Source organism: Rousettus aegyptiacus, unplaced genomic scaffold (assembly GCF_014176215.1).
Source record: "Rousettus aegyptiacus isolate mRouAeg1 unplaced genomic scaffold, mRouAeg1.p scaffold_m13_p_1, whole genome shotgun sequence".
Taxonomy (NCBI): domain Eukaryota; kingdom Metazoa; phylum Chordata; class Mammalia; order Chiroptera; family Pteropodidae; genus Rousettus; species Rousettus aegyptiacus.
The window spans coordinates 5981973-6008960 of NW_023416284.1; the positions used below are offsets into that span (position 1 = coordinate 5981973).

At 60.1% G+C, this 26988-nt stretch overlaps 1 protein-coding gene across 5 annotated transcripts in view; it reads right to left on the reverse strand.

The window, feature by feature from the left end:
* Positions 1 to 768: 768 nt before the first annotated feature.
* Positions 769 to 26988, reverse strand: part of CASZ1 (castor zinc finger 1) — a 146337-nt gene continuing 120117 nt past the window's right edge. For 4 of the 5 annotated variants that reach the window (XM_036228565.1, XM_036228568.1, XM_036228576.1 and 1 more), the window contains 16 exons: positions 23844 to 24678; positions 22708 to 22776; positions 21023 to 21113; positions 20062 to 20226; positions 18944 to 19116; positions 17841 to 18682; positions 15327 to 15462; positions 15021 to 15084; positions 13549 to 13703; positions 13287 to 13409; positions 12014 to 12352; positions 10295 to 10493; positions 9364 to 9535; positions 7382 to 7533; positions 7066 to 7207; positions 769 to 4193 (listed from right to left, as the gene is read on the reverse strand). In XM_036228565.1, the coding sequence (XP_036084458.1) occupies positions 3091 to 4193; positions 7066 to 7207; positions 7382 to 7533; positions 9364 to 9535; positions 10295 to 10493; positions 12014 to 12352; positions 13287 to 13409; positions 13549 to 13703; positions 15021 to 15084; positions 15327 to 15462; positions 17841 to 18682; positions 18944 to 19116; positions 20062 to 20226; positions 21023 to 21113; positions 22708 to 22776; positions 23844 to 24678 (4760 nt within the window). In that variant the 3' untranslated portion in view covers positions 769 to 3090. Of the gene's footprint in view, positions 4194 to 5554; positions 6371 to 7065; positions 7208 to 7381; positions 7534 to 9363; positions 9536 to 10294; positions 10494 to 12013; positions 12353 to 13286; positions 13410 to 13548; positions 13704 to 15020; positions 15085 to 15326; positions 15463 to 17840; positions 18683 to 18943; positions 19117 to 20061; positions 20227 to 21022; positions 21114 to 22707; positions 22777 to 23843; positions 24679 to 26988 lie in introns of those variants that run through there. The other variant, XM_036228586.1, reaches the window with a different exon arrangement.

The window sequence follows — 26988 nt, forward strand, 5'->3', positions numbered from 1 at the left end:
TCCCTCTGGGCAGAGCCTGGTGGGAGGGAGTGCTCTCCGCCATGGTGCCACCACGGCTGGCAGCTCAGGCCTGGGGCTGGTGGCTACAGACCCAGGAATAGGCCCCCTCTGGCTCTGCCCCCGCGTGCTCCAGGCAGGAGCCGAGCCAGCATCCGGATAGGATCCGGGTACGCTCCGTTCCCAGCCCGGGCAGGTCCCTGCAGGAAGGAGGAAGGAGCCGAGGGAGGAGGCAGAGGGCTGACCCTGCCAAGCGCCTGCCTAGTAGCCCTGGCTTTGAGGGGAGGGGGCTGACCAGGGCGGGGGCCTGGGGAGCCATGGAGTCTTCGCCAGAGGCTTGAAGCTTCCATGTCAGTTGCTCTGCCCACAGGTGGCTACTGAGTTTCACGTGGGGCCTTCAGGCAGGGCTGGGGGATGAGGCCGCCCTTCAGCTGAATGGGGCCCAAACCTGCCTCCATCTGTCCCCAGGCCTCTGGGAGAACTTTGCCCAATCCCAGGGGCGAAACTGGTCTTCCCTACTCCCCGCCAGGGTTGACAGGTCACCGACTCCCTCCGCCCCTCCCTGCCTGGTACTCGGAGCTGGCCGGCACCGCCCTGCACAGCTGGGTCATCACCGACTGGGGCTTTTAAGAATAAAGATAACTTGACAGATTTTTTTCCAGTTTTTATTGAGTGAAAATGTCAAACCTTGCATCAGTCATGCAAAAAAAAAAAAATCAAATAAATAAAACACATATATTAAATTTCTAATAGCACTAAATTCAAGTGGAAAAATATTCAGTTCTTAATAACCAGGTGCCGAGGAGACCAGATTCAAGTAATCAGAGCACACGCTGTTCAGTTCGGTTCTCACGTTCTGCATTTTTCGCCTCAAAACCTCTCTATATATCTCTATATATCTATATATGTATATACATATAGATATATACACACATATGTGCATACATATTATTTTATATTTATATATATACACATACATAGTTATAAAACATTAAAAAGAGCATTGGTGGATCAAGCATTGTTTTCCCCACAGAAAGAAAATAAAACAAAAATTACACATTAAAATTCAAAATGAGCTAGCAATGGCTTATAGTCCTAGTGTGCAATATGAAGGTTACAAAAGGCTAGACTTCGCACTGTCGGCGTCTTTTTTTTTTTTTTTTTTTTTGATTTTGCTACATTGAAAAATGTTGTTTGTTTTTTTTTTCCTTTACAAAACTCCTTGCACAGACTCCCCGGTTCTGTGGTTGGGCACAAAGTCTGGGCGAATGCCCACACAGTTCAGGAGGCTCTGGTGGGGGCTGTTGTAGAAAACGATACGTTTCCTGTTGAATCAGGTACACTCCGTCTGACCGCGCTCCTCCCGCCCTGCTCCCTCTCCAGTTCAGGTGGTCCTGGCTTTCTGGCTGTGGGCGGCCAAGAGGATGAAAAAAAAAAAAAAGAAAAAAGGGAAAAAAGGAAACCACTGCTCCCCCAGTTGGGTAGGGTCCTCCTTGGAGGCCTGTGGGGCGCTGGCTCTGGGTGACAGACCCTCCCCCAGGTTGGCCCTTGCTCGCTCCCTGTTGCTGAGTCTCAGGGCTCCAGGCTGGTGGCCTGGAGTGGAGAGAAGGCAAACAGGAGGGATCTCAGACTGCCCACCCGGGATCCCCGGCACCCACAGAGCCACTGGCCTGGCATGTGCCTGTCAGGGGGTGTGCCCCCGCTCTGGGCTCGGTGACATCATCTCCAGGAAGAGGGGATGTTTTGAAAAAGGAACCCAATCTGGGTGGGTTGCACCAGCGAAGAAGCATCCCAAACAAAAAAGTAAAACAAACGGGGAAGAAAAAGCCCTATAAAGCCACACGCATAACCAATAGAGAAAAACTCAAATGTTAAATTAACTACAAACTCGTATGAACAGTAATAGTCCTTTTGTCTCTACAAAATTCAAGTTAAAAGTTGGAATCACGCAGCTCGCATCAGTGCTAGTGTGAAGACAGCGGCCTCACGCTGGTGAGGCCTCTAAAACAAACGCTAAACAAAACCCCACTGAGCAATTGCACCGCGTCGCCAGCCTCGGCCGGTCCCGAGGCCGGTCTGCGCTCACTGCCCGCATGCTTTTTGCTTTTTTTTGTTCTGTGTAGAATAATAACCTTGACAGGAAAAATACTGTACAACTTTCTTGTGTTTTTTCCATTTGGAATATTAAAGCCCCAAACAGTCGCATCCTTCCTGTTCCCATCCCCCCGGGGGGGCCGAGCACCCTGTGGAGCCCGGCGCCCCAGAGGGGCTGCTTTTCCGTTCGTGAAGGAACACAGCCTCCCTCCACCCCAAGGCCGGCGCCCGGCAGCCACAGAGCAGGCCTAGGGGCGCCCGTTCCCAGCCCCGGCCCTGGGGAGCAGGTTCCAGGGCTAGGCCCTGCGGCGGGGCGGAGTGGCCGCGGAGGTCCCGGCTCTGCGGATTCCATGAGGTTTTCTCTGCAGTCCCAGTCACCCGCGGACGCCGTCTGCCCCGCCAACCCCCCAGGGCGAGGAGGGCGGGCCTAAGCTGCGCAAATGGGAGGCCCTGCCGAATGCCGCAGGTGCCGCGCCTCTGGTGGTTAGGGGTGGGGGTTGCGGTGACCCCCGCGCCCGCCCCCGTCCTGAGCAATGAGGAATCCCACCGGGGTGGGTGTGGGGCCGAGGGTCTGCCGCAGGGAGGGGCACTTGGGGCAGCTGCCCGGGGGCTGCGCGCGCCTCACCCTCGGGGACCCCTGCTCCCCGCTCCCACCCTGGACAAAAGCACCTTCTGTTTCCCTGAAGAAGATCCCGAACTGCAGCTAGAAAGGGGCACTCGGCAGCCTCTGTCCTTCCAGCCGCGGGGCTGCGCGGGCGCGGGGTGGCCCGGAGCACCAGAGGGGCCCCGCCTCTGCCCTGAGACGGACTCGGGGTCCGGAAGCACCGGCGGGGCGGCGGGGGCCCGGGGCCCGGGGCGCCTCCCGACGCCGGCACCACGACGAACATCTAGCTTTGTACAGAGGGCAGCCTGACGTAGAAACACCGTGTCTTACAAAATCAACAGCAACGACAGTAACACAGAGGGCGAGCGCGGCGGGGCCGCGGCGGCGCCCGGCGACTAGGGCGACGCGGCGGCGGGCGCGGAGGGCGGGGGGGCGCCGAGGGCCGCCAGCTCGGGGCTCCGCGGCCCCGGCCCCGGCCCCGGCTCGGGCAGCGACTCCTCCGAGTCGGTGCGCAGGTCCTCGTCGTCGTCCTCGTCCTCGTCGTCGTCCTCGTCCTCTTCGTCGTCCTCATCCTCGTCCTCCTCCTCGTCCGCCTCCTCCTCGTTCAGCTCCAGCTCCTCCTCCTCGTCCTCCTGCGACGACTCCCCGGCTGCGGGGCCGGGCGCGGGCGCCGCGGGGCCGTCGCGGGGCCCGGGGCCATCGGGCAGGCCGGGGTCGCCCGCATCGGCCAGCCCCAGGCTCAGGCCGGCGGCCGCCGTGGGCAGGAAGAGCAGGGAGCCGCCGGGCTCGGCGCCCAGCGCCAGGGCGCTGTCCGGGCCGCCGGCCGGGCCGGGGGCGGGGCCCTCGGCGCCGGGCTCGCCGCGCTCCTGCTTCTCGTGCTTGCGCTTGTGCGAGTCCATCTGCGACATGCCCACGACCGTGTGGCGGCAGCCGGGGTAGGTGCAGTGGAAGTGCGAGCACTTGAGCTTGTACTTGCAGTCGGGCACGGCGCAGTCGGCGCTCGAGCTGAACTGGCAGAAGCCGGCCGCGCTGATCACGTCCTGCTTGCCGTGGTGCTTGCGGTGCGCCGTGACCTTGGTGCTGTCCGTGCAGCGGAAGCGGCAGCGCAGGCAGTGGAAGTGCGTGCTCGTGCCCGAGAAGGGGCAGTCGGCGAAGTGGCAGCTGAGCGAGGCCTTGAAGCGCTTGAAGTCGTCCAGCACGAGGTTGTCCACGCGGTCGTGGTGCTGCGCGTGCTTGTACATGTGCGTGCGCCCGCAGAACTTGTAGCCGCAGTTCTCGCGCGTGCAATGGTAGTGGGTGACCTTGAGCGAGAACTGGCAGGCCGCGTCCTTGCAGTCCTCGTAGAGGTCGAAGCGCCGGAAGCCCTCCAGCATCATGCCCTCGTCCAGCATCTTGCGGGAGGACGCCGTCTTGCGCCGCTTCCCAAACGGCGACATGTCCTCGATGATCCAGAAGCGCTTTTTGGCGCCCGAGGCCGTCGGCAGGGATATGGTGTTCCCTGGGGAGGGGCAGGGGAGGTTAGTGGCCCAGTGGGCACCATTCCCAGGACCCCACCCACACGGGGTCCCCGAATCTGGCCAGAGGGCAGCATGTAGGGATACCTCATGTTCCTGTGCCTCTGGGGGCCTCTCCCGCTACCCCGCCCCCCTAGAACAGCCGGGGAGCCCCAGGCTTCCCCTTGCATCATGCATGTCTGCGGGATGACCGCACAGCCGTCTGCCGGGTGGCAGAGCGAGCAGCTCTGGGGGATGTGGTGGCTGCTTCCTGACCAGTTTGGGTGGGAAGTGAGGACATGTCCTGGCGCTAATTGAAGCTGAAGGGGGAATCTAGGTCGGCAGAGTGTAATTACCCAAGTTGGACGCAGGCCAGGATGCCATCACACGCCAGCCTGTAATGAGGGACAGGCCGACTCCTTTTCCCGCCCACTAACCAGTTTCCCTGGTGGCCCGCCCGTCTGCGCGGGGACCAGCCTGCGCCTGCCGGGGGGATGCCAAGCGCCCCGGGGCTGGTTGGCGCTGTAACTTCCTGCCCTGGGGAGCGCCATCTTCTCCTTGGTACCGGAGGCTCCTTAAGGTCTTGGAGGGGTTTTCTGCCCCCATAAGCAAAGGCGGCAGCTCTGCTGTGGGGCCGATTGGCGCAGGGGCTCAGGTAGCGGGTGGGGACCTCTCTGCGCCCTCCCCCCTGGCCTCGGCTGCTTCCCTGGACTCAGGGTGTCCTGCATCGCAGGGCCGCCTGGTCGACGGTGTGGCTGTGCTTCGCTCGCTCCCCTTTCTGGGAGCCACTGCAGCCCCCACAGGATGAGGGGAGACCAGCCCCCGGGACTGCAGTCAGCTGGGGGGGCGGGCAGCGGTCCTGGCACACTCTGCCTCACGCCCCAGAAACAACAGAGAAGCCCTCAGGCCTAACCCCACCCAGAGTGGGGAGTGGGCGTCCCCTAGCCCTTGCCATGAGGCTGACCAGGATGCCCCCCTGAACCTGCCTAGAATGCCCGCCTCGGGGGTACCACCTTGCTGTGCTGTCCATTTGGGGGAACAGATGCAGTCGCTAACCCTTAGCAGGTGAAAAAAACCAAGGGCTGCAATAGGGTGGGGGTGCCCGGCAGGGGGCCAGGGAGAGTGGCTGCTTCAGGTCTAAGGTCACGGAGCTCCGTCTGGTTAATGCCAGTGCCAGCTTTCCAGGGTCTGAATTCCACCGGGGGGTGGTGGGGGGAACCCTCTACCCTGCTCTCCGCCATGTCCCTGGGCCTAGCACAGTGCCTGGCACCCAGGCAGAATGTGAGGCCAGGACCAGTGGACGGAGAGGCAAAGCGGCTGACGTGTAAGGACACCGCGGGACAGGAGGGCAGGTCCCATCCACATGGAGCATCACATAGGGGGTGGGCTGGAAGGCGCCTCAGCCACTGAGCACTTCTCGGGGCCTGGGCCACACAGTGTCCCTCTCCTGCCTGGCTCCAGGAGCGAGGGTTCAGGCTGCTGTCAGGACTCTCCAAGCTGGGCAGGTCCCGGGCACCACCAACCCTCCCAACAACAGCCTCCGCCCATCCCTCATGCCAGTCCTGGTGAACCCCCGAGAGCAGAGGCCACAGGAACCCGGGGCTGGGGCAGGCACTCCCATCTTGGCCAGGTGCTGAGAGGGGGTGAACCCCAGGGAACCCTGGAGGAGACATTCTGGCCTGCCCAGTGCTGAGCAGGAGCTGAGAGGAGCAGATCTGGAAACAGAGACCAGGCTCTCTGGTCTCGAGGGTGCCGGGCTGTGAGGGGCTCTGGGGAGCCCTGTCTTGGCCCGGTAGGCCAGGGAAAAGGGTCAGGTCCTGGACCACAGCTTTGAGGGTTGCCTAGGACAACAAGCACTGGTGAGAAGCCATGTGTGAGTTACCTGCAGCATCCTGAACTAGGGGGACGTCACTTTTTACTGGAGTTGGAGTGGCAGTGACGGGCGGGAAGCTGGGCGGGCTGCTGATGGGGTGGGCCAGGCCCCGGGTTGCTCCGAAAGTGGCACTGAGCAGAGAGTATGAGAGACAGGGCGGAGAAAGGAGGCATGGGAGAGCGGGGAGGGGCGCCCGGAGCACAGCCGGTGAGAAGGATGGGGTCAGTGGGGGCTGCGGAGCCACGCAGGCAGCCTCGTCACCAGCGGCAGCAGGAGGAGGAAGAGGAGGAGGAGGAGGAGCCGGGCAGCCTGGAGAGGGTGGAGAAAAGCAGAGAAAAAAAAAAAAAAAGAAGAAACAAACAAAAAAGAACCAAAATGAGAAACCCAATGGCAGAAGCAAGTATGATATGAAAATACGCGGACAGATGAGAGGCAGAGGCGCCCGAAGAAGAGAGGGGGGGAGGTGGCAGGAGAGCGAGAATGGGGGGGAGGCTGTGCGGGGCGGGGAGGGAGGGCTCGGCGAGGGCCTGCAGTGGAGCCCAGCCTGGGTGGGACCCTGCTCTGGGGCCCAAGGACCATGCTGGGGCAATGGCAGAAGGGCCAGAAGAGGTGCCAGGGCTGGGGAGGGCGGGCCGCCTGCCCGAGCCCCGCCCGCGCTCGGGCTCCTCTGGCTGGGGGCTGCGCTGCTTTAGTCTATCGCTTTCAGGGAGGACAAGCCGGGGTCCTCTCCTGGAGGCTGAAACCAAGGGCAGAATGCCGGGGAGGAGGGCAGGATGGCAGGAGGTGACTTCAATGACCCATGTCCCCGACCAGCTGGGTCTGCTGCACGTGGGCCTGTCTTCCTTTGAGGACATTTGACCATGAACCTCCTGTCCTAAGAGGGACCCAGCAGTGCTGGGCCTTGGGAGGAGGGGCCTGGCCCAGGCGAGAAGGTCGCAGGCCCCCCCTGCCCCTTCCTGGCCGGCCGCTCACCCGCCGGTCGCTGGCCCCGGCTGCAGGCTCACCTGCCGCAGTGCTCTCGTTGCCCACGGGGGTGCTGGAGCAGCTTCGGTCCATGGTGGACGACTCGGAGGACACGGCGCCCGGGCTGCAGCCAGTGTAATCCAGGTACTCGTCTGTCTCAGTGTCCAGCAGGCTGGGCGGACCCTGGAAAGAAGCAGGGGTCACTGAGGACGCTGGGCCGGGGGCCGCACTGCCCACGGGGGGCAGCCCGTCACTTTGGGTGGGTGGCACAGCCCACCACCTGGAAGCGTGGGACGGGCGATGCCCCTCGGCCACGCGGGCGGGGGAGGGGATGGCCTGGCGGAGCGCGGCTCTCACCTGGGAGGGGGGCACGCGATCGAAGTTCTTCCCCAGCATCCTCCGCATGTGCTTCCGGGCGTGCGAGGTCATCTGGTGCTTGAGGAGGAAGGAGAACTGGCAGCCCTCCCGGATGCAGTGGAAGTGGCTGTTCACTTGGTTGTACTTGCAGCCTGCGGACACAGCCCACTTGGCGTGAGCCTCCCCAAGCCGGCCAGAGCTCAGGGCACCGTTCTGGGCATGGGGAGATGTGGCCGACCAGGCGGATGGCAGCTGGGGAAAGGGCACTTCCCTTGTGATGGCATTCCTATGAGGAGGACTTGTATCCCACCCCACCCACAGGAAGTCCTAGGCCACCTGGCTCCCCTCTGGCCTAACATAGAGGCATGTGACAATGGCAGGCTGGCCCTCCCATCCCCGACCCGAAGCACTGAAAGCTCCAGGGGATCCAGAGCAAGGTACCCTAATGATCTCTCCACGAAGTCAACCACTTCCCGGCAAGCCACCTGTCGCCACCTCTCCTCTGGGGAGCCTGGGTGCTGCCTGCCCCCAGACCTTGCTCAGGTGGCTGCTGGCCTGCTGGCCCTCTGCCCTGCCCCCTCCCACCTCTACTCTGCTCTGGGCTGAGAACAAACAGAACAGGCGGGATTGAAACAGTATCAGCAAAGGGCAGGTGAAGGCCTGTCCGTTGCCATGGCACCTGAGCTGGCCAGGTGTCTTATATCATCCCCTAGCTTTGTTTGGCTCCAGGTACCACCAAAAACACCCAAAGTTGAGCAAATAACAGCAACTACAGAATGCCCTGACACCTGTAAACTGAGCCCAGGAACAGCATAGGCCACCAAGTGTTGACATCTGTTGCCATGGTAACCAACCCTCTCCCAGCCATGAATTCTTTATGAATTAATACTTGAAGGAAAGGTTCGTTTCTTTTCTTTTCTGGCAGTTGACTTCGAGTGTCTCACCCTTCCCCTAAGGAAAGGCCAGTCTGCGGCAGGCAGCGGCCCCACTTCTGCTTCTCCAAGACCCCGCTGCCATGACCACCTGAGTCACAACAGGGCTTGCGTGCAGCGCACGTCTCTCTGCCCAGCTGGCCTGGCTCCCACCTGCCCTCTGGTCTCTGGTCCATTCTTGGGCATATTTCTGCCCCATATCTGCAGGTCTGTGAACAGGAGGCTCCGTTCTAAGGCAGGAGGGTTGGCTCTGCCCTCTGCCTGCTGGTGCTGGAGCCCCCTCTCCATAGGCATCCCCAGAGTGAGCTTGGGGAGGCTCTACTCTGGGACTTGGGGGGCAACTTCCTTGCCAGGGGCCCAGCTCTCAGCAGCAGAGTTAATTCAGGCATCTGCTGCCAAGCTTGGGGCCATCTGTGGCCTTCTCTTCCCAGCTCACGCCCACCTCCTCATGGGTTACCCCAAGTCACAGCGCTTTGGGCTGAGCCCCCAATGTACTTGTTTCTCCCACCAGGTCCCCAGCACTGAGCAGAGTGCCTGCCACAGAAGTCGCCAAAAAAACCTTAGTGGCCACCACTGCCACCCCCATGACCTCCTGCAACAGTGCACAGCTCGGCACACAGCCGTTTCTCAGTGTCTGCTAAAAGTGAATGAATGAACAAACCACGGTCCAAAACCCCCATATCTAAAGTTATGGAAAGAGATCCCAGACGGGGAACTTCCGGAGGCCCTAACACTCACTGGAAAGACTGCTTGAAAAGGAAAGAGAGCCAGGTCCAGGCCTGGCCGCCCGGTGAGGGCCCAGGCATTTTCACTGGGGTGGGTACAGTGTTCCGAGTCTCCCGGACCCCTATTTGTGGGCTCTTGGGTTTTGGCTGTTTTCCCAGTTTGGCAATGCTTGGCCTGTGATATCTGTGACATTTTCAACAACACATGGAGCCTGATGTGCAGGGGCAGGAGGTAGATGCCAAGAAATGACCCGGGCCACAGGGGCTCAAGCCACAGCCCTGCTTCCTGCTACGAGTCCCTGGCCCCGGCCCTGACTGTCAGTACCTAGTCGGCCGCACTCCTCGCGCTTGGTGAAGTACTTGAACCCGTTGGCGGCCCGCCGCTCCGCCTTCTCGTGCTTCTTTATGTGCCATGGCAGCTTGGTGGTGATGTTGGTCACGAAGTAGCAGCCGGTCCGGAGACAGTGGTAGTGCCCGCGCATCCGGAACTCGCAGTGCTGCAGGGAGGGACAAGAGGGTCAGGACCAGGCAGGTGACTGCTGCGAGCTTCCACCTGCCCCAGGCCTCTGGGCTGTGGTGGGCCCCTTGTATACGTGTTCTTTTGTGCTCAGGATCAGAAACATAATCTGGTATCTCTCGCACGTTTAAAAGCAGCAGGCCCCTTTTGTCATTTGACTAAAACACCCTCCCTGGTATTGCTACCATCCCTCCCCAGTCCCACATCCAGTGCAGACATCACTAATCTATCCTAGCTCTTTTCTCTGTATGCCCCGACCTAGGCAGACATCACTAATCGAGCCCCACACTCTTCTCTGTAACAGATCGAGGCTCAGACTCTTAAACGTGCTCACCATGAAGGGAGTGGGCCTTGATGGAATATGACCTGCCTTCCTGTCTGGGGCACGGATAGTTCAATCTCTTTATCTATACAATGGACCTATTTTAAAATCTAGGCCTCTGGGAAAAGGGAGCATAGCTAGTTCCAGGAGGCAGAATGATGCCAACAGCACAGTGTCTGCTCGGCATATAGTCTCCATTGAGGGTTAGGATGAAATGACAGACTTCGCCAACTGAGTACCAATCCGAACCCCTGCCCTGGGACCTCCAGGGCCCAGGGGCAGAAAGCGTCCTTCCAGAGTCTGGCGGAGGCCAATTCAAAAAGGACATGAGAAACGGAATTTCTGCCAGGAGGAGCTAGTCCTGGGTCCTATACCTCCCTGTCCCCTGCACCCCCCTGCCCCTGCCCCCGCGCTGACCTGGTTGGGACAGAGACACTGCAGGGAGTAGTAAGCAAACTGGTCTCGCACGTTCACCAAGTTGTTGTTGGGGTTGATGTGGTCCAGGCAGTGGGACTCGGCCTTGCCTGAGGTTTTGCAGACGTACTTGCAGTTCCCAAAGAGACAGTGGAAGTGGAATTTGTTGGCATACTTGCAGTCCGTCGCGAGGCAAGGATCGCTGGAATGAAACCACAGCCCAGGTCATTGGCATTCCCGGTGCCCTGCCCGCCGATGTGCTGACATTTACTCGTGTTGGGGTTCTGTTCCCAGTCCCTGGTGGTGCAATCAAGAGGAATGGCCCCTGGGCTGCCCTCCTGCTCAACAGGATGTTTTGGCCCAAGGAGACTACAGATCCCAGCATGCACTGCTACCTTCTTTTTGGAGGTCTGATGGTGCATAAGGGATTACAGTATGAAGGTTGCCCAGAGCATTGCATGCTGGGACATGTAGTTTCCATGGCCACACCTCTGGATTATAGATAAGGATGATGGTTGCAACAACTTCTTGGATAAGAAAATGAGGGATGGTGCTGCCAGCCCTGGCGGGATGCCAGCGAGGGCCTGGCTGGCACGCCACGGGCACCGCCCTGGATGTGGCTGACTGACAGGGTGCAGACGAGTGGGCGGCCCCGCCAGAAAGCGTTGCTACCCACGGGTACTTGGCCAGTGGGAATGTGTCCCTGGCGTCAGGTCCTGCTGAAGCTCATAACTGCTGGGGCTCTCAGGGTCCGCTCCGGGCTTGGGGCACCCACCCACTCAGAGAACCTTACAAGCCGGCTGAGCAGCGGGGCTGGCGGGGGCGGGAAGGATGCTGGGCTGAGCCCCCAGGGCTGGCCTGCCCTGCGAGTGGCAGAACTCCACTCCGGGGCTGCAGGCAGGCAGGGAGGAAGCTGGGCTCCAGCCTCTGCCCCAGCTGAAAACATAGCTGAGCCTCTCGTCTGACCCCGGTGGGAACTCTGACCAGTCTGGGAAACTCAAAGGGCTGCCACTTCGGGGGAGGCGGATGGAGGAGGGGAAGCTAGGAGAGGGATGGAAAGGAGCACAGGTCGCCTTCCACGCTATGGGCCCAACCCCAAGTGCTCAGAGAGGGAGGACAGCTACCACTCAGGTGGTGTATGTTCACATCCAATTTATTACTTTTATTGAGAACAGGAAGCCGCATACATAATGATACAGAGTCACCGTTCTCGCCGCAAGTAGCCACCACCATCCAGTGAGGAAGGTCCCTTCCACCCGAGAGCTCAGACCACTGTGCTGGTGGGTATGGGCCTGGAGGAGGGCCTACTCCCTTCACCCCCGATCCATGCCCTCGCTTGCCCTGCAGAGACTCAGCCACAGAAGAGACCGACAAGGAGGCCTGGAGGGAGATGCAGCCTTCCCTGAGGCGTGAGGACCACCATTCCCAGCCCACCCAAGTTGGTCCTTGCAGCGCTTCCGCTAGCGCTCTGGAACAGCGGACACTACCAGCGCCACCTCCGCACCCCCACCAAGCCTGGCCACCTATTCCAGGAACGGGCAGCGCGGTCAGAGCAGCAGCATCTTTGGCTAGGATATCGCCTGATGAACGTGTCCCAGAGAGCCTGGGGACAGCCAGGGCTAACTGCAGGCTGAGGAGCAGGGCCTCCTTGGCTGCCCTCGCTAGCACCTACTCCTGAGACACACGGGGGACACAGGACTCCCGGCTCATCGAGGGACTCACTTCTCCTGGAACTGGAGGAATCCGGGTTTGACCTGGGGCTTGGCGTTTTCTAGAGAAGTCGTTGCCAAGGGCGAAGTGGGCAGGTGAGGCACTGACGCTGGAATCTGAGGCATCTGGGGTATGGTGGAAGCCAGCTGCTTCCAGGCGAGCAGGGTTGGGGTAGAGGGCACGGCGGCCGGGCCGGGAGTGGGCCCCTCCAGAGAGGAAACCGTGGCTGTGGTGACAGGAGGCGCCGGAGGGGATGCGGGGGCCAAAGAAGGTTTGGTCTCAGCAGCCGAGGCTGGGAAGGAAGCCTCCGTGTTTCCTTTCACGGCTCCTCCCTCCGTCCGGAAGTGGAAGCTGCAAGAGGCAGGACAGAGTGTCTCAGGTGGGGTGTGGAGAGCGCTCTGAGCAGGTCAGCCAGTCCTTGCTGGGCACGCCGGGGGATGGTGGGCCCTGCCTGTCTGCCTCAGAAGCCTAGTGACCCAGTGTCCCCAGCTCATCCCCAGTGCCAGGCATGATCCCACTAGGCGAGAGGGACTGAAAGCAAATCGCGTCCTCCAGTCTTGAACCTGGACTCCTGGCTCAGCCCTAACTATGCCTCCCTACTTGTGACCTTCCTGATGCATCTGTTCCCATCCTCCCTACACAACGGGGGCTCTCGAGGACAGCAGGCCCTGGATCACAAAGCCCATCCTTCTAGAACCTGCTCTGAAATTTAAAGATGGGTCTCAGTATTCAGAATTGGTTCTTTGTAGACTAGCAGCCAGGGCTGCCTACTAGTGAGAGAGCCTGACCCGGGGTTTAGGGAGCAGTGAAGGTCTGATTTAAATGTTTGCAAGTTCTGGGTTCAATTATAATACGTGGCTTGGCTTGCCACGTTTCAGCTTTTACAAATTAATTTCATTATTTTCAGGTCAAAGGGAATCTACAAATACAGCATTTTGGCTGGAAAAGGCCTTCACTGAGGTCCTGGGTCAGAGCTAGGCGTCTCCAGCTGGCTCTGCAGGGAGCATCTGTGGTGGGCTGATGGCTGCACTGGGCCTGGGTGAGCTCAGAAGCTCTGGCTGGTTGGTGGCTGAGCAGATGGAGGATGGGGAAGCCTGCCTTTAGTCAGATAGCACCTTCTGAGAAGAAGCCAGCTCAGCTTCTGAAGTCTGGTGGGAACGACACACAGGTCTTTCATGGAGAGCAGCAAGAGGCCTGTGAAGCGTCCAGCCCCACTCAGCCCAGAGCCAGGTTGGGATAAATGGGGCTGGGTTTATATGCGCCCCCGCCAGGGACCCCAACTCACTTGGCATGCTTGATGGCCCCGTCCAGGGTGCTGAAAAGTGCGCCGCACTCCTCCACCACGCAGTGGAAGTGGGCCTTGTGAAGGAAGTCACACTGGGCATCGCAGAAGTCCTTGGTACCAAACCTGGCCAGAGGAGCCAGCGGGTTAGAGGAGACCCTGGAGCTCTGTCGAGGCCGGGATGTGTGGTGGGGCCGGATGCTGGCCACCAGGACGGATGGGCACGGCCCCTCCCTCCCCTTTGCTCTCCCGATAAGCTGCTCACCTGCGAAGGTACACCTTCCAGGGCTCTGACAGCTTCTCCTGGACCAGCGCCTTCGCGGCCTTGCCCAAGAAGGGCGAGGACTCCACGGCGGCGCTCCCCTCCGCTTCCGTCTTGATGTTCAACAGGCTGCCGAGGTTGGGGTTGCCCTGAGACATCTGTGAGGAGGACAGAGACGGTGCTTGGGGCCGGGGGACCTCAGGACACAGGACTGGCTACCCTGGGAATAGCAGCAGTTCTGGGCCACTCGGGCCTCTCACAACCGAACAGAGCATGGCGGCGGAGCTGGCAGCAGAGAGGGGAGGAGGCCCGGCCCGCGTGGCTCTGGCTGTGGAAGAGCCGTCTCTGAATGGACGCTGCTCCGGCCCTGTGGAGATGCCAGGGCTCCTGCACACAAGCCCCTTGCTGCTAGGAGCCATCACTCAAGCTGAGGCCGAGACTCGGGGCACACACTCCAGCCCAGCTTTCCCCAGACTTCGTGGCTCCCTGGTTATTTTCCTGCCAGATTTTCAAAAGAAGTGCAGGAGGAGGAGGGGTGGGGGGAACCCCTACGAATTCCTTGAGAACAAGAGAAGGCACACAAAGGAGGAGCAGAGAGGGAGGGAGGGAGGCTCGCGGGGCGAGAGCAAGACAGCTGAATGCTGCCGGGCGGGCGAGGAGGGGAGGCGGGAGGGGAAGCCCTCGTAAAGGCTTGACTGGAGCGGGTGTGGGACTCTGACAGGAAGGGACCCGGGGTGCCAGGGGCAGTGTCCTAAGAATGGGAAAGGAGAGCATGAGAGCAAGCAGGCAGAGGAGGGAAGAAAGAGGCACGGGGTGGGTGCCGGGGCAGAGGGGAGTGGCGGGCTCCTGCCCTGCCGAGGGCCCAGCCAGGTCCCCTGCCCTGTGGGGTCCAGCCCGGGACCAGCCCCCTCCCCAACAGTCACTTGTGTACAATAACCAAATTAATCTTGCCGTAGTCAAATTTATCATGTGAAGGAGGAAAATATATTTGAGATGATGTATAATTTACAAAGACCCTGCATTATTTAAAATAAATATTCCGGAGCGACCTCTGCGGAAGGCGTCCGAGACCATTACTCACCCCGAAAAGTGGAAATTGATGCTTTGCTCCCACTTTGGTCCCCCCTCGCCCACCCCCTTTTAAACAAACAAAATATATAAAATAAATAAATAAAATTAATAACTAAAAGCGAAAGAAGTTAGAGGGCTTTGGAAAAGCTTTTGGAGCCCTCCATCTGAAGGGAAAAAAAGGGTGTCAGAGGCTAGAATATATTTCTTCAGCCAGTTCATTAAATTAATTTGTAAGCAGTGGCTCTGAAATTATATCCGATGAAAAATGGCCTCAAAATTTAAATGGTACAAACTCATCTTATTAGAGGCAAAACATTAAAAAACAAACACATCCCCCCACCCCCCAGCACAGCTTTAATTTCTCTGGGTGGGGGAATGGGAGGCGTGTGATGGATGGTTCTTACCTTATTCATAAGCGAGGATAAAAGAGATGAATTTGCCGGGACTGCGTGGCCATTTGATTCATTACTGGAACACACAAACCAAGGGGCTTTAGCGCAGACATACGTGGGACTGAGCCCAGAGCCTCGCCCCTCCCAGCCCGGCCCTGGGGCTCCAGCCCGCCCACTTGCTACAGCTACCTGGGCAGGGGGATGACCCCTTCCAGGAGGCCTTGGTCCCTGGCCCCTGCTGGGGGTCTGGCTCTGAGGGTGCAGTACCCGGAGCCTCCTGCAGGGGGGCAGAGCTGGGAGACCGCTGCCTTGCCTCACCTGGGCTCCTTCACAGTCAGGTCTAAACTGCGGTCCTGGGAGGCCTCGTGGGAACCTGGGGTGCCAGCATTCTCCCCGGACTCCTGCTTCACCGGGGCTGGGGGGAACCTGGTGGGGGCGGCCTGCTGCCCGTTTCCTACAGGGGAGGGGAGGGAAGATGGTGTTAGAGGGGCTGAGGGCTTCATACGGGCATAAACCAGGACCTCCGGAAGAAAGGGCAGCAGGCCGGGTGGGCTGGGGCCCTTGGGGAGCCCTGACTGCTGGTCAGCGATGCTCCCCACTGACGGGATAGCTTGTGACGCTTACCCCTGTGTGGCAATTCTCCAAGTGATAATTATTGCAAAATTATGTCAAAGTTGTCCAGGCTCAGGGCTTCCTGGAGGAGAAGGGCGAGAGGCTGGGGAGGGGGTGGGACGGGGGTGGGGGCCCTTCATTTTCTCCACCAACTGTCACAGTCAATTTGTGGGGCTGCCGCTTAGGCTTTTATTAAAGACTCTGTTAACACTGAGGGGAAGTGGCAGATCTAGACTGGGAGCTGCGCCCCCTCCGCAGGTCCCTGTCCCACTGTTGCCGGGGCGACGGCCCTGCCTTCCACTGAGCATGCCTAGGAGGGGCATCTGCTGGGTCAGGGCTATGGAAGCTGACAGCCAATCAGAGTGGTTCAAACTACGTGACCTCGCCCCATCAAGCTGTCCAGGGCAAGGCTACGAGGCCCACCCCGGCTGGCAGGGCTGGACCGGGTCGGTGGGAGTTGTTGGGGTGTGGGTGTTGGGGGGAAAGGCTGGAGTGGGGTGGGCAGAGGATTCGGGAGGCCAAGCAGAGTAGGGGCAAAAGAAGTTGCTGACAGGAACATGTCCACTGAGCCTTTCTCCATAATCCCCAAGTGACTGAAATATTAATCTGCCCCCAGGCGCTGCAGCTGACAGAGAGCTGCTTCACAGACAGCAAGTGGCATTTTATTAAAAAATAAAGGAAAACGAGCCCCCTTTCTCTTTGCTTGACCTTTCTTTTGGGGGAAGGCGATTTTTCTAATGAAAAGAAAGTACTTGACAGTCTGGCCATCGAGCCCAGTGTGGCTCTGCGGGGCCCCGCCCCAGCACGCAGGCACCTGGCCAGAAGGGCGTGGCCCTGGGCAGTCCCCTCTGCTCCTCCCAGGAATGGAGGGTTGGGTCACTCCAAGCTGCCAGCTGATAGGAGCGTCCCACTGCGGACACGACAGTTTTCAGAATCAAAGTGTCCACATTCCAGCAGCTCACCAAAGTCACTTGCCCAAGGTCTCCAGGGAGAAAGGGCCCAGCCCCCTGCCAAATGCTAGCGGCCCTCTGGGAGGTCTGGGCCACGGGGACCCTCAGTCTTGGCCGGTCTCGAGACAGTCTCGCAGCATAGCAGGGCGCATGGGCTCAGGAGCCAGACTGCTGAGGTCCAAGTCCCGACTTCGCCACCTTCTAGCTACTTGCCCGGGAACGGACTATGCCCACACTGTGCCCACAGCTCCACAAGGAAAGACTTTCGTCTGTCGTCTTCCCTGCCATGTCCCAGCACCAGCTGGGTGCCCGGCCCTCAGTGAGCACGCGGCGAGCTGCCCTCCGCAAGCACCAGCAGCTGTCGAATGAATGAATGACGTGAGCTGCATCCCAGACCTGAGCTCACTCTTCTCAAAGATGCGACTAATGCTCATTACCCAGAGGTGGGGGAAACGGAAGAGAGGAGCGAGAAAAACAGAAAAGCCAAGGCGTCCCACAGAAAAAGAGTAGAGAAAATACTAAAAGAGCAGAAAAGTTGAGAAAGGAAGATCGCCCCTCACAGTGAGCCAGCAGGAGAGATGCGACCGGCTCCATGGCTTCCAGGTGACAGCCACCGGTGTGGCTGAAATTAAAGAAATTTCAACTGAATCCAGTTCCTTAGTCACACTAGCCAAATTCAAGCACTCACCAGCCACGCGTGACAGAGCAGAAGCAACGTTTCGTTGTTGCAGAAAGTTCTACTGGACAGGGCTGACTGGGAGGGAGAGCCTGGGACAGGCGTCCTCAGACGTGAGGGGCTGGCCAGGCACGAATCTCCCTGAGTGTCCCTGAAGTGCAGCCACCTGCCACTGGGCTCAATTTGTGTCTCCTCCAGGTCGCCTGGAGGAGGCCCTAGGGAAAACTGGGGCTCTGGGACTGTTCTCATCAGGGGTGGGACTTGTGAAGGGTGAGAAGACCAGGACAGGGGGCAGCTGGCGTTGTCCTGGGGTGCCTAGGTGTCCCACGAGACCGAAATTATTGCCCCCACTTCACAGAAGCAAGAGCTGCTGGGGGTGGGGGCGAGTGAGGATGAGGAGCCTCAGACAGGAAGTGAGCAAGACAGAGGCGGAGACAAGGCAGAGAGGGGCGGTGGGGGGACCAGGGACCCGGGGGCAGGGAGCAGAAAGAGGCCTCTGCCAAACATCCCCCGACTGTGCTCTGCAACCTGAGGCCAGGGAGCTCCCTGGGTCTGTGAGGTGCTTGCTTCCTGGGCAGGGCCCAGCCTGCTCACCTGGGTCAAAGGTGGCAGAGGGCTTGAGGGCGGCTGCAGCCAGCCTGGCCATCATGGGCGAGATGAGGCCCTTGCTCGCAGAGATCCTCTCCATGATGGAGGCGGGGGGCACTGGGACAGCGGTGGCAGCCACGGGGGCGGAGTCACCAACTCCGGAGGAGGCCAGAGCAGGCGCGTCAGGTGTTGCCGAGGCTGCTGCCCCAGAAGACATGGTACCCATGAGGCCAGGGGCACCCACGGGCAGGGAGGTGCTCCCGCGGCCCGGAAGGATGGGGAAATAGGGCGCAGCGGTGGGCAGGCCTGAGTTGGAAAGGGCAAGGGCCAGGGGGATGGAGCCGGGCAGGCCCTGGGACAGCAGCCCAGAGATCTTGCTGTTGGGAGGCTTGGTGGCACTGGGCACCGCCTCAGCAGTAGCGGTGGCAGTGGCCAGGGAGGCGGAGGACTGCTGGCTGGTGGGGGAGGCGCTGAGGCTGGAGTTCTTGCTGCTCAGGGCAGAGAAGTCCACCAGGTCGTCGTTGCTGGACTCCTCGTGCTCCGTGTCCTTGGCGCCCAGCAGCGAGGGCGGCAGCCCCAGCGCGCCCGAGGAGCGGATGTGCCTGCGCTCGTGCTTGCGCTTGTGCGAGGTCATCTGGCTGGTGGAGGTGAAGGTGAAGCCGCAGCCGGCGCGAATGCAGTGGAAGTGGTTGGTGGCCTTGCTGTACACGCAGCCCTCGTACTTGCACTCCTCGTACTTGTAAAACTTCTTGAAGCCATCCTTGGCGTAGGCGTCGTCCTTGATGTGGTAGCTCTTGTGCTTCTCGATGTCGCATTTGTTCTTGAAGGTGAACGTGCAGCCGGGACGCCTGGATGGGATACCGGGAGCCTGTCACGGGGTCACGCGGGGCTGGGAGGAGGCCCTGCTGTGCTCCCACCACGACTCCAGGAGGGACGGGCCTCCAATGGAGGACCGCGGGACGCGAAGGCACTGCCTCGGAGCAGCCCTCACTCCTGTTCCTATTTACTCCCTTGAGAAAGCAGGGCCCTGCGCCATCCCCTGGGCCTGGCTCCCTAATGTCCGTCCCTCCCCCAGGACAGGAAGCCTCCCCGGCCAGCCTTCCAGCTACCTGCAGTGGAAGTGTGTGGTCTTCTGCCCGTAGAACTGGCAGTCGGCCGTGCCACAGTCCTCAGTGGCTCGGAAGCGCTGGAAGCCATCGTTGATGAGCTGGGTGTTCTTCTTGTGGAAGTTCTCGTGGGTCATCACGTCCGATGTGCTCGTGTACACCTTGTTACAGCCCACCTGCAGGGACCAGAATGGCGGTCAGGGGAACTGAGGTCAGGCACCCCTGGGCCGGGGTCAGAGAGGCTTCTCCTGGGTGTGGCTGGCGCCATGGGGCCTTAGGTCGCTGACCTCTCTGCTCAGGAGAGCTTCTGCACCTGTAAACATCCAGCTCGGGACACCCAGAAGGTTTACCAGGAACCCCAGCAGAAAACCTCTAACAACCTCTCAGGCCCACAGACGCCTCCCGGCACAGGTGTGGGAGCCTGGGTCTGTGGCAGGTGGGTGTGGAGTCCCAATCTGTGGCTCCACCTCCAAAGCCCCCAGGGGTGGGCGAGACTGGACCTTGGGGCCTGGTGGTCACCGTTAGCCCAAGGACTTGCTTAGTGACTGTTTCCTGGCACAAGGCCCTCCCCACCCACCCCGGCTGGGCCAAGGCAGGCAACGTTGCCATATTGAGTAAAAACCAGTGGAATCCGAACACTCTTGAAGGCTGGGCCGTGCCAGTGTCTGCACCATCTCAGAGCCCGGAAAGCGAGTCCCCCTCCCCTCCTGGGCCAGGTTGTTTCACAGAGGCCATAACAACACCCTGACAAATGCTGGGGGAGGCGCGGTGGCTGCTATTTGCAACCCAAAGTTGCTCTCCTTGGACCTGACACCTTGAAAAAGCCCAGACTCTGCGTGGCATTAAAACAAAGAATTAAACAAAAACCTCCTCAGAAACCATTTGCAATACTGCTCTTGGTATTAAAGCCTGAAAAATGTCGGTCTGTATAAACAGCTCACTGAATTTCACCAGCACCAAGTATGGCCATGGGGAAGGCCCCGCCCTGGCCCACCAGCCACTGCCCACGCCCGAGTCCCTGGGACTGTCCACCTGCCTGCTGCCCCTGTCCTGGGGCGGGAGAAAGGGAGCCCCCTTGTCAGGAGGATCCCTGCTCCCGGGGCGGGGGGCGGGTGAGGCACCTGCATGCAGTGGTAGTGGGTGCTCTTCCCGTTGAGGTGGCAGCCGTGGTAGTAGACGCTGCAGTCGTCCAGTGGGCTGAAGCGCATGAAGCCGTGCTGCAAGGAGTTGTCCCGCTTCTTGTGCATGTTGTAGTGCCGAATCACATCCTGCTTGCTCGTGAACCTCTGCCGGGGGAGGGCCAGGTTGGCCGGAGCCTGAGCTTCCCAGAGGCCCGGGGCGCCAAGGCCAGGCACCAGCCCCAGCGCTCTCGGGTCTCCCTATAAACAGCCCCGCTTGGGGTCCGGGAGGCCTAGATTGCCCCCAGGCCAGTGCACTGGACCTTGGTAAGAACAATTCCAAAGAGTCCAGAACCAGAGACCCTTCCCTAACCTCCCCCCAGGCTCCTAACTGCCACGCCCGGGAGCAGAGAGGATGACCGGAACCAAACGTTTAAGGTAGGGGCTCTGATGATGACTGCTCATTTTGCCCAGTGCCATCTATGAGATACGCCAAACTGGGCTCCATGGGCAGAGGGGTAGCGGACACTGCAGGTGGCCCACACGCCTCACTCGCTAGCCTTGCACTCACCAGCTACTGGCTTTGAACATAAGTGACAATCTGTCCGGCCCTCGATGTTATTATTTATAAAATGGGGCAGTAATGCCAACCTCATAAGGACACTGGGAAGAGTCTATCAGATAAGGTGCCTAGGCTGTCTGGCACCTCCTTGGTGCATGGGGGACTCAGTGAATGGGAACCTGAATTATTATCGCCAGGGCGTAGATGGCTCCAGATCCTACTAGCTGCCTTGCGAGCAGGAATCAGGAAGCGTGGTCAGGCTGGTAGTTTTTCTGCCTGCCCGAGTTAGGCTCAGGTGGCCTGAGCAGAACGGAACTCCCATCCCACCCCTGAGAGGCTCCTCTGCTGCCGCGCCAGCAGGCGGGGCGGGAGCAGGGTGGGCGCTCGAGGGGCATTCATTACCTGGTAGTTGCACTCGGGGTCGAGGCAGTGGTAGTGCTCGCGGTACTGGTAGGCGCAGTGGATGTGGCCGCAGTGCTGGCTGCCCGAGAACCTGCAGAGAGGAGTGGCAGGCTCAGGTGCCAGCCTAGGGAGGACTCTTCCAGGGGCTTTGGCCTGAGCAGCCAAAGAATTCTGTACCCATGCCCCAGGGACGCGTGCTGGGGTTCAGGGGCCCTGAGCCCTGTGTGAGGCTGTGGAGGGGCAGAGACGGTCTGCCATGGTGAAGAGAGAGAGGCCCGAGAAGGCCAGCACAAGCATCGAGCCGATCAGGAAGCCCGGAGCCGCTGCGCTGCAGACCCATCCCACAGACCCGGAGAGTCCACCTGCCCTGGGTGCCAGCTGAGGTACAGAGGCCTGGCACCAAGGTGGGGAGAAGGAGCCGGGGCAAGCCAAAAGTCAGAGCAGAGACAGGGAAGAGACCTGGGATGGGATGGGATGAAATGGCGAAGGCGGGAGCCGCCACGGTGGCCCAACTGCCTTTTGTGCAGGGGCCACCCGCCCGCTCACACCCACCGGCACTGGGCCAGGTGCTGGGGACCCTGGCCGGGTCAGCCCAGAGCTCTGTTGCCCAGGGGTGTTAAAGGGCTTTCTCTGTCTTGGGCTTTCCTGACACTTGAAACAGTGCGGAGTGATGAATTTTTAAAGCACAGCATCTGTTTGGTTTCCCGTGGCAGGGAGCTCGCTCTCCAGCCAGCTCTGCAGCCAGGAGCCCCAGCGGCCTGGCCACTGCCACCTCCCAGAAAACCCTGTGCCTTCTCTAGGCCCTGATGCTTCAGGGTGTGGTTCGTAGCCCTTGGGACGGCCACCCCAGGGGGAGCACGCCATGACAACAGTGGAGAAGGTGGTAGGCTCAGCCTGCCTGCCCAGCCAGGATGGCACGAGCCTGCGAGAGTGAGAGGAAACCCCCTTGTAAGGGGGAGAACCACTTGCAAATAAATATTTAAGCTGAAGCTGCCAAAAAGGCCATCTGCTGAGGCACTAATAATAATAATAATAATAATAAAGAGAGTGGAGCAGAGCTGAAAAGACAGAGACGAACAGCAGAGAAGGACGGGAGGAACCTGGAAGATCAGCAGAAAGACAGCTGCCGGGGCAGGACTCCTGCCACGTGCCGCCCTATCAGGCGCTGGCAGCCAGGGCCATGATTTGGGGGAATCTGTTGAGGTGAAGGTTCCTGACCTGCCCATCCTGCTGCCTTAGGATGTAAAAGAACAAGTCTGGAGTTAGGTAGGTGATGATGGCCACGGCCTGGCTTGGGGGAGTGCACTGAGGCCACAGCCACTTCCCATCCTGGACAGTTCCACGGTGGCGGGCACCCACCCAGGGCTTCGTCTGAGCTGTGGAGCAGGGCCATGCACTCACCTGTGGCCAGGCCCTGCCACCAGGTCCCTTCAGGAAACCCATCCTGCTTGAGATATGAGCTTATGGGCACATGGCCAGGATCACATCAAGGGGACGGGGCCTCTGAGCTGGAGTAGAGGGCAGTCCCTCAGGGGAGTTCGGGGCCAGGAGTGCATGGGGATGGGGAGGCAGCAGGCACCTTGGCACTAGCGGTCAGATGGATGTATGGTCCCACCATCCTCAAGCATTCCTGATACCCCCCTCCCCACCTTCTCTCCATGGCAGTCTCCTCCCCAGGGGCCTACCTGGCAATATATTTCTGGTAAATGTTTACATCTTCGGTGACAGCTGGTTTATCTGTGGGCAATCCGTTCCTGGCGAGAGACACACAGGGCACAGCCGATTAGCCGACAGGGGGTGGCTTCATGCCCCAGGAGCGTCTGGCGGGCAGCTCCCTGCCCTGAAGCCCTGGCCCTTCTCTCCCTCACTCGGTGGCGTTTGGAGGCACCCAGGGTGAGACTGAAAGTCTTTTGGTAGACGTCTGGCACAAGGTCAGTCACTCTGCTCCAGCAAGAGCAGACCTGTCTTGAGCTAGCAGGACTGGAGGGTTCTACATTAGGCACGGGCCTGGCCTAGAGTCCAACCGGGCAGAAGCCTGGGAAACTGAGGACTGGACCCTCTCACACTCTGGGAGTCAGGAGGCTGCTGGCTGAGGGGGGTGCCAGGTACCACTGGGGAAGCCCCCAGGGGAAGGTGCAAGAGCGGCACCTAGCAAGTGAGGCTGGGCCGGGAAACCTCCCCACAGCCAGAGGGCAGCTCCCTGGACCCACCCCCAGGTCTGCGCCCTGTGTCCAGAGGGGAGGGGCTCACTCAGCCCCATGAGATTTGCAAAGGGTCAGTGCTGAGTGTGTCTACTGCCGCCCCAGCCTCCTACCGTCTCTTGCTGTGTCCCCACAGCCCAGGCTTTGGACCTGGGAGCCGTGGCCACCAGATTAGACTCCAGAACCCCAACTCAGAGTAGGGTTTCCCCAGCCAACCACAGGCCTGCATTTGGCCTTCATGGTGGCAGGCAGGGAAAGCCCATCACAGGCAAATGCGGGTGACAACAGTCCGCAGCATGTGTTAGCAGATGAGTGTGCACAGAGGTACCCAGTGTGTGAATGTGTGTATGCACAGCAAGGTGTGTAGTGTGCGGGTCCAGGAATATGCGATCATGTAGACAGAGGAATAAGTGTGCATAAGTGTGCACGGGCTGGTGTGTGCACATGTGTGTATGGAAGCATGTGCTTGAGGAGCTGAGCGTGTATGGGTGTCAGCGCACAGTAGATGTGCATAGGATGTTGAGTTGTGTCCTCGGCATGGGCTTTGAAGGCAGGGCAGTGGGCCTCTCAGAGGCTCCAGTCCTGGCTCCGGGCTGGCAGCAGGGGTGGGTGTATCTTACTTGACAGTGGAGACGGTCCCCGTGGTGATGGAGTCTGTTTTGGAGAACGTCGACTTCAGGTACTCGGGAGTGTTGAAGGACAGGGAGGCAGGTGGCTCGGGCCCTGGCCCGGCAGCGCTGGGAGCACTGGGCACACTGGCGAGGGGAGCAGGAGCCAGGCTCGGGGTGGGTGGAACCTTGGCGGGGCCCGGCTTCTGGATGGCCCGGACGTCGTACTTGGAGGGGCGCCCCACCTTGCCTGTCTTGAAGGCGATGGCCCCGCCCATGTCGGGGCTGCCCTCCCCGGGTTTGAAGAGGTGCAGGTATTTGACGTTCTCCAGATCATACTTGGATGGCTTCTTGTAGGTACTCCCGTTCTGGGGCCGCAGATTCTCGCCTGTCTTCAGTTTCTGGATGAAGAAGTCGTACTTGGAGGCGCGGGCCACCAGGCCCTGCATGGGGACGCTGCTGTGTGAGGGCAGAGGCAGGATGGTGGCCTTGGTCTCCAGGTGCGCTGTGCTGCTGGGCAGCCGCAGGCCGGGCAGGGGGCCCACAGCTTCCTTGCCCACCCGGTCCTCAGCCTTGGTGCAATGGGCCGGCCAGGAGAGCTGCTCGCCGGCCTTGAGCTTGCGGATGTACTCCTCATACTTGGAGAAACGTGCCCGCTTGCTGAGGGCATCCTCAGAGGTGGGCAGCACAGAGGAGGTGGCCACCTCAGGGGTGGGGCCCGCATGCAGCTTCTCGAAGCTGATCTTCCTGGCCAGCTCATCCCTCGTGTTCTGGTCATCATAGCCAAACATGCCGAGGAACTCGGTCATGGTGGAGGCCGCGTAGTCCCGCAGCGAGGAGGACTCTCCTATGGTAGAGAGGACAGGTAGTCACCTCTGGGAGGGAGCGAAGGAGCCAAGGGACAGGAGCTCCCCTCAACCCAGTGTACCCCCAGCCATAGAGGGAGGGGCCCAGTGTAGGGAGGGGCGGAGCAGGACATGATCTATGGACATTTGGCTCACTTGTTAGGTTTTACGACTCTTAAATTAATTTGTTTTTAAAAAAAGTAATTAATACTGGGGTAAAATAAAACGAGTTCATCAATGCCAGGAAAATCAATTTCCTAAATGTTCTGGCCGATGGCTTTTCAGTACATTAAACAAAGTTTCATAAATGTCTCTGCTCTCTCGCCTCGGCCTAATATGAAAGAGAAGTCATTTTACTGGAAGTAAGGCCAGATTCCAACCTGCCTCTGGAGGTGGGGTGAGAACAGGGGCCAGGGACAGGTAGGGGTGTGGGCCTGTGGCTGGGCACTCACGCAGGAGTCGGGCGCTGAGCGGGCCACTGTGGGTGGGTCAGGGGTGAGACTGGCTGAGCCTGCCTGGAGGACCCTTTGCAATTACCAGGAATGGATACATGGGCCCCTAATCCCTGGGAAGATGAGGGCTCGTCTCAAGCCTCCCCAGGACTTGGCCTCTTGGCCCTGCCCCAAACCCCAGACAACAGGGCTGCGCGGGGCAGAGACCCTGCTGACGTGCTTACGCGGATTCACTCAGCGTCTGTGACCCCAGCCAAGATTTATGGCAGGAGAGTCCTTCAGACCTCACTCATTGTCCTCTGGTCACTTGTGCTCATGCAAAAGGGCGGGCCACCCTTAGAATCAGGACCAGAAAGGCTGGCCCTACTGGCCTAGGGCAACGGGTCCAAGTGTGACCCATTCACCTGCTCCACCTGTGTCCACTCCTGGGCACACTGGAGAATCCTGGAGCCACCTCCCCACAGAGAAATGCATGTGCACACACTCACAAGCTCACACTGCTGCTACCTTCCCGAATCTACGGACATGAACACATACATAAACCACCCAAACCCCACGCCCAGCTCCCTAAGACTAGTCTCAGGATGGTGGGGGGCAAGATGACCCCATTCTGCTTGGGGTTTTTCTCTGGAGATGACCCTCCTTCCGCACATGAACTCCTACCCCAGCATACACGAAACACTCCTTCCTGCACTGAACTTGCTACTATACGCTCCAGCCTGAATCAGGGGTGGGTGCACATGAGGGAGGGAGACCAACGGGCCCCAGGAGACATGCGTGTTCTCTCCATCTGTGTCAGAGCCGGTACGCCAGGGCACACTCGGAGTGGCAGCACCCCGGGCTGGGGCCCTAACAACACAGCCAGGGGGAGATGAGGCCGAAGACGGGGTAGGAGGCCCAGGATTCCAGATGGGAGGGTCTCCTCCTGAACCCCATCCAGTCTGCCAGGTCTGTGTTTCTCAGACCCCACCTGGAGGTGGTCTCACAGGGAAGGGCTGGGCGTGGGCACAGGAGAAGACCAGCACGATGAGGAAAGAGAGGCTCCGAGCTTCCGGAGTGGGGGAAGCAGCCTCGGGAGGACTGGGACCCCACTCGGTGAGGATGGTTGTGGGCCGCACCTGGCACCTGAAGTGGGCAGTGACTCGAGCAACCGACAGACAGCTGTCATCCTGGGGTGGGGGTGTGGCAGTAGCCAGTGGACTGCTATCCTGACATCAAGCTACTTGGTGCTGGGGCCCAGCCTGGGAGGAGTGGGCTCTGGCTGCTAGAGTCAGTGGCTCAGGGACCAGGGAAAGGGGCTAAAAATAGCTGGAGGCAGCTGAGCCCTCGCTATATATGGCAGAGAAGCAGAAGGCTTTGAAGGGCAGGCGGCTTAGAGCAGGGAGGGGGCCAGGCAGGGGTCCCAGGGGCAGCCCACAGGCCTACATTCCTCAGTCTCAGGGCCCAGAGAAGGTGGCCTGGGGGCTGAGCCCACGATGGGTAGCTAGGGCGCCGCCTGGCTCCCTCCAGTGCCCAGGGCTGAGCAGGCCTTCCCAGGTGTCACACTGCAGTCCCACTGGGCTTCAGACCAGAGGGGTGAGGCCTGGGGCCACGAGGCCACTGGTATTTCCAGCCCTGCCGCCTGCCATCCCAGCTCTCTACTCTCCCAGAGGAGAGGAGGCAGGAGTGAGGAGTCCTGGGCAGAGCTGGGTGAGGGCAGAGCTGGGTGTGGGAGGGGTTGGGGCACTGAGGGGACAGCGGCCCTTGTCCCTGTCCCTCCCCTCTCCTCAGGCCCAGTGTAATCACCTTGTGTCTGGGAAAGGCAAGGGCTTTTCCTATCAGAGGAAACTGAAGGTCACACTTTTCCTCATTGATCTTGCA